Source organism: Drosophila sechellia, chromosome 2L (genome assembly GCF_004382195.2).
Source record: "Drosophila sechellia strain sech25 chromosome 2L, ASM438219v1, whole genome shotgun sequence".
In the NCBI taxonomy this organism is placed as follows: domain Eukaryota; kingdom Metazoa; phylum Arthropoda; class Insecta; order Diptera; family Drosophilidae; genus Drosophila; species Drosophila sechellia.
In genome coordinates, this window is record NC_045949.1 from 20,793,025 (window position 1) to 20,799,077 (window position 6,053).

The 6,053-nt window shown below is 40.8% G+C and overlaps 1 protein-coding gene across 1 annotated transcript; it reads right to left on the bottom strand.

The window, feature by feature from the left end:
* Positions 1–1,063: 1,063 nt before the first annotated feature.
* Positions 1,064–2,327, bottom strand: LOC116802107 (extensin). The gene is made up of 2 exons (XM_032725274.1): positions 2,218–2,327; positions 1,064–2,100 (listed from the first exon to the last, which is right to left on the bottom strand). Exons 1-2 carry the CDS (start codon positions 2,218–2,220, stop codon positions 1,219–1,221), a joined length of 885 nt encoding a protein of 294 aa, XP_032581165.1. The 5' UTR covers positions 2,221–2,327; the 3' UTR covers positions 1,064–1,218.
* Positions 2,328–6,053: the final 3,726 nt, after the last annotated feature.

A 6,053-nucleotide genomic window follows, 5' to 3' on the forward strand; every position in this document is an offset into this window, starting at 1 on the left:
AAAGGGAGAAAACGTAATGTTCACAATAAAACTATTTATTATTATTGGAAAGTATACGAAAATCTATGTTTTCTTTTGCCTTTTAATGAAATTAATTAAAAAAGAATACATTTTTAACAGCGCCCAACGAAGGTTATCATTGGTTAAAATGGCGCTTTCCCATTCGATATGCCAAAAAAAATTTAATATAGCAAAGCAAGACTGCGTGAAAGTAAAATTAAGTGATCCTGGAGAGAGAGAGCGGTGAAGGTGTGCAAGTTAAAATATACACAATTGGAGCTGTGGCCTGTTTGCATTCTTATTAAAAATTTGGGGCAATACTGTCCATTTTGTCCTTAAGGATCTTTATCTGGCTTAAATAGCTCGACATAAATTAGAGGAGTTATATTTCCCTGCGAAAAAAACCGCCAGATTAAGCGGGAAAGCATCTCGAACATTTTTAATTTCTTCTGGTCAAAAAATGTTTTGTAAACTGCGTGAATTTCGAGAGAGCCACTTTCACCAATTCACAAAAACTAACCATTTGTATGACTGCATATCAATATTAATAAGGGGAAACATTTGAATTTTGCATAACGGAACAATCGAAATTTGAATATCGAAATAACATAACTACAAAGTATTAAATATGATATTTTAGTCTTCATACAACGGGCTTAACTCAAAAGTGTTAATTTTTTATAATAAGACTACCATTTAAATCGACTTTCTTCCTAAGCCATTTATATAAGTAGAAAATCGTATTCGCTTCAAAAAGATTTTTATTTTAACTGAAACTGTGCCACTTTTTTCAGATTTCTCTCAATTTATTCGTTGAGTAGCGTTAACGACAGCTCTTAGCGAAAACTTGCCAACGCAGTTATGGCCTACACCTCGGGTCATCTTTCTATAACCGCCCTGTTGTTCAAACCGCTCGGTCAACGCTACCGTAAACCAGCAGATCGCTTCTCTGAATGCTTTATGGCGCTAAATTTAAATACTCGTATATGAAAGGGGCAGCGAAACCACTAAACACTGGACCCCTACGTCCAATCAAACCATTTCAATTTGCAGAGAACTTACATTTATGTTTTATAATTTTTTTATTAGCTAAAATCTCAACGGGAACTTTGCGTAACAACAAATATTCAACAACAATGGGCGACGGTACTTGTTAATTTAACAAGCTGTCACCACTCCAATGTCTGTGGCGTTCTTTAGGATCCATCTTATGTCCATTTAGAAGCGGAAACGCTTGGCAGGCACGTTGTACTGGTAGCCCGACTCCACGGGAGCTGGGGCTGAGTAAACTGGAGCTGGAGCAGGAGCAGAGTAAGCTGATGCGGGAGCAGGAGCCGAGTAAACTGGAGCTGGAGCTGGAGCAGGAGCCGAGTAAACTGGAGCTGGAGCTGGAGCAGGAGCAGAGTAAACTGGAGCTGGAGCAGGAGCTGAGTAAACTGGAGCGGGCGCAGGAGCCGGAATGTCCTGGACGGGAGGTAAATACTCAGGAGCTGGCGCAGGAGCAGAGTAAACTGGAGCGGGCGCAGGAGCAGAGTAGACCGGAGCTGGTGCAGGAGCATAATAAACTGGGGCGGGAGCAGGGATGTCCTGAACAGGAGGCAGATACTCCGAAACGGGTGCTGGTGCGGGAGCCGAGTAAACTGGAGCTGGAGCTGGAGCAGGAGCAGAGTAAACAGGAGCTGGCGCAGGAGCGGAGTAAACGGGAGCTGGAGCCGGTGCTGGAATGTCCTGGACGGGAGGCAAGTACTCAGGAGCTGGCGCAGGAGCAGAGTAAACTGGAGCTACAGCCGGAGCAGAATAAACGGGGGCTGGAGCTGGAATGTCTTGAACAGGAGGCAGATACTCCGAAACAGGCGCGGGTACCGGAGCGGAGTAGACTGGGGCTGGGGCTGGAGCGGAGTAAGCAGGAGCAGAGTACACAGGAGCTGGAGCCGGCGCGGAGATCACCTCCTGAACGGGTGGCAGATAAGCCGGAGCTGGAGCCGAGGGGATGTTGAAGGTCGGCGTGGGCTTGTTGTAGCTGTAACCACTGCCCAGGTTAAGGTGGGAAACATCGGCGTAGGCCAAGGCGATGGCGCACACAGCGAAGACGAATAGTTTCTAAAATAAGCGGAAATTTAAGGGTCAAGTGAGCGATCGGGATCCGCGACATCTTTACTGCTGACCAAGGCAAGCGGTTGAGCAAGGCCAACTGTGACCAGTTGTCAGTTTACTCACCATTGTTGTTGATTTGTTGGTTGGGCTTTTAAAGTTCGTTGGATTTGCTTTGGCAAGCTCTTGACGCAAGACGCTCAAGCTGAATGATGTCCAACTGCAGATGGGCCCGCACTTTTATAGCAAAAGCCATGCTTAACTTGGCCTGGTCCCTAAATATTGCTGGATACCGGTCTTCGCGTCTTCAGTGTTCGCCTGACGCTTCTTCTAGTCGAAGAAAAGGTAGACAGTTATGAAGAGAGCAGAGCAGTGATCATTAACCCAGAGGCGGGTGTTGGGCGATCAAAACGAAACGAAGATATATTTCTTTATTTTAATTTTCCCTCCGATTTTACGTATACAACCATTAACGGACGTTAATTTTCCAGTTTTGAATATGGTTAAGGGACAATTTCAGAAAAAAACTCCAAATTAAATTATAATATTCAAGAACAAAAGTAGAGATATTTCCCCCTCATTTGTAAGTAAGCCAGTGTCGCCTTGTTTAATACATCATTAAGTCGTTATTTAATTAAACTACATTCAGTTCTACTTAAAGCGAAAGTTGAGATCTGTAATTTCTTAATTATTTGGACCAAGCATTCATATGGAGCTACACTAATATATACACACACTACACCCTATACAACTGACAGCTCTAACAAAGAAACCACACCCAGATATATAGAAAAACAAGGAGAGTTTTCGATATATTGGAAAACTGTTCAAGCTACTATAGTAAACTGAAATATCACTAAAAATAACCCAATCCCCCAATACAAGCATAGACCAACTACGAGTAGACCAACTGCCGGGCAGTCTTCGATGCAATTTTTGAGTGCCCAGCGCGGGGTTAAGACCGTGACAGTTCGCCAGCAGACGACGTTGATATCGGGGGATTTGGACGGGTTTGGCAATGTCAATAGGGCAGCTTGGCCGCGAGACTCCGCCGACGAGCGGCCACGGGACACGCCAACACTCATTTGCATGCGAGGCAGCTGGCCACGCAGCGATTAAAGGGCCTCCGCCGGCTAATGTCAAAGGTCAACTGATATGCGTTCGCCGGTGCAGTTAGCGGAAATCAGTTTGTTTAACTATTAGCCGGTGCTAATGACCAAACTACATGCTCGACCAAGCGCTCAAGGATTACCAGCTCGCCGTTAGCCTCAGAAAACTTGTAAATACGGACACACACCTATATACATACGTATGTGTGGGGTAATTATTTTGAATATTGAATGGGGCTTACCCCACTTATGGGTCGAGTGTAAACCACCCAAGCTGGAGCTGAATCTGAATGGGCATTATCTGAATCGCATTTCCACTTTTTGCCCAAGCGTGAGACAACACTTTTCGGCACTGTGATTGGTCTTGTATACAGCCTCTAGAGCGTTTAACAGCTATTGTCCCATAAAGTTACGAAAATGCGATTCCTACATTTTTATTGATAACTGTGCTCAGAAAGATGCCCATATACTTAAACGTACGTAACGTTTTGAAACACGTACGCAAAGACAACGTTCCAAAAATATTTAAAAACTTTTGTAAACATTTTTCGCTTGCGTTCGACCCTCACCCGACGCTTTGCTTATTGATATATTACTAATCGCAGACCCGTATATGGTTTAATTTCCAATGAACAAATGCTGCATCTGAAAGCATCTGTCACTTAAGCGAAACCCATTCATGAGGCATCGCGAATTTGCATAGCCTACTTTAAACCACCAGTGTCATATTTTTTTTTTTTGCTGAAAAAGGAGGAGCCGCAGATGGTTAATAAAACAGGCGTAATCCGTTTTAATAATTCCAAGTTAAATAAATTCACACAGCAACCACGATTCGATGTGAGATGTGAGAAACATGGCTTAGATTGGCTTGCACAAAAATGTATTTTCGTCGATACTTAATTAACCAATTAGCTAACCAACCACATTCAAAGAAATATAAATGGAAAATATACATATTATGCATGGCAAACATATGCCAATTTGGATCGCAGTCGATCCGACCCGAGAATGTTTTGTTTATCTGAAAATGCGTGAAAATACAATATAACATATGGATTGCAGACTTAGGATTAGCATATATGCGCAATTTATCAATTTAAATATTGCGCAATAAATAATGTAAATGCAGTGGCCGACCAAAGCTCGATATCTCAGACACTAATTAGTTGTATCTACCGAAAACTAAAGCTAAGCTTAAATGGAAGCTTTTAGGGTCGTCTATTAATGTCTTTATTGGTGGTGATACACAGCCATGAAAACGACGTGGTCAAATCCATTGTATTTTAACGATTATATTATATTATTTTATTAAGCGTTGAAACCATACATTCTAAATAGCATTATGTCACTTGAAATTGCTTCAATATCTTATTGCCTCTGATTGTGCAACCACTCCGTATACATATGTATGAATATCTAGACATCAGTAATAATGGAATGTGTCGCAGTGTACACTACAGACAAGCCTTGATAAAATAACATTACAAACTAATTTAAAATGTTTCGAAATATATGTTGAAAATATACACACATGTCTGACGATATTTAAGAAATCGTTTATTATACCTGTTACTCGCAGATCTTAACGTTACAATTCATATAATAAATATAATTCATATAATATAATAAATATATTATTTTTTAGCCGAGTCGATTTGGCTATATCCGTCTGTCCGTATAAGCGCCGAGATCCCTGGATCTGGTCCCTGCAGGGACCAAGTATCGACTTTTCCTTGACAGTACATACATACATACATTATCTAGCAAATCTGGAAAGATGGTCCAGTCGAGTTACTCGCTAATTATTATCAATTTATCCATCGATAGAAACTTACAAGACTAATAATAATTGGTAAAAATATCAAAACAGTCTCGGGCGGTTTGTGGCGTGGGCGTGGAAACATGCGCTGCGTCTATGTCTCTAGAATCTGTATCCTGAGATTTCGACGCTCATATGGACAGACGGACAAGTCCAGTTCGACTCAGGTATTGATCCTGATCAAGAATATATATACCTAATATGGTCGGAAACGCTTCCTTCTCTCTATTACAGACTTTTCAACGAATCTAGTAAAACCGTTTACTGTACGAGTAACGGTTATAAAAACACTTAGCTTTATGTGTTGACTAGCGTGTTTCGTCTAGAATATAAGGATTTGATATTACCAAACGTGTCCCGTTTGGAAAATCAATCTGAGACAAAGGTATTTCCTAATTTGCGTCTTATTAATGTGTGTTTATACTGTATTCTGATTAACATTATTTACATAATTAATACAGTTCTTATTTATTTATAGAAAAATTTAAAAACACTTTTTGAAGAATATGGTAGTTAGTTATTTCCTGGAAGCCATCTAAATTATAAATTGTCGAGTAATTTCAAATACAATGAACTAACTACTATTATAGATTTAAACCACTAACAAAAGTCAATCGTTTATCAGTCTGTAATAAATTAACTTACAAAGTGGACTCACAATAGCAATAAACTATCGATAAAGTGCGAACGAATTTAAAGTTTTCTTTCCCGGTTAACGAATACAAAAAACTCGAATAGTGTCGGCGTATTTTCCCTTGATGAACATTTGTTGTCAAACTTCTTATTTGACCTCACTTCGGATTATCAGGATGGTTAAATTAGTTTATTAGTAAAAAGGCGACAATTTAAAAACAAATAAAATATAAAAGACCAGTACGTCTTAAGACCACCGTTCCAAATTTCCTAGTAACCCACCGTCGCTGCCTTGACGTATTTCGTCCCGCTATCAGACCTTTGCTCGTAAAGTGGCAGTGTCCACCAACAGCTCGCCGAAAGGTGGCAACGCTCGCTAACAGACCGAGAGCGCCACTAAC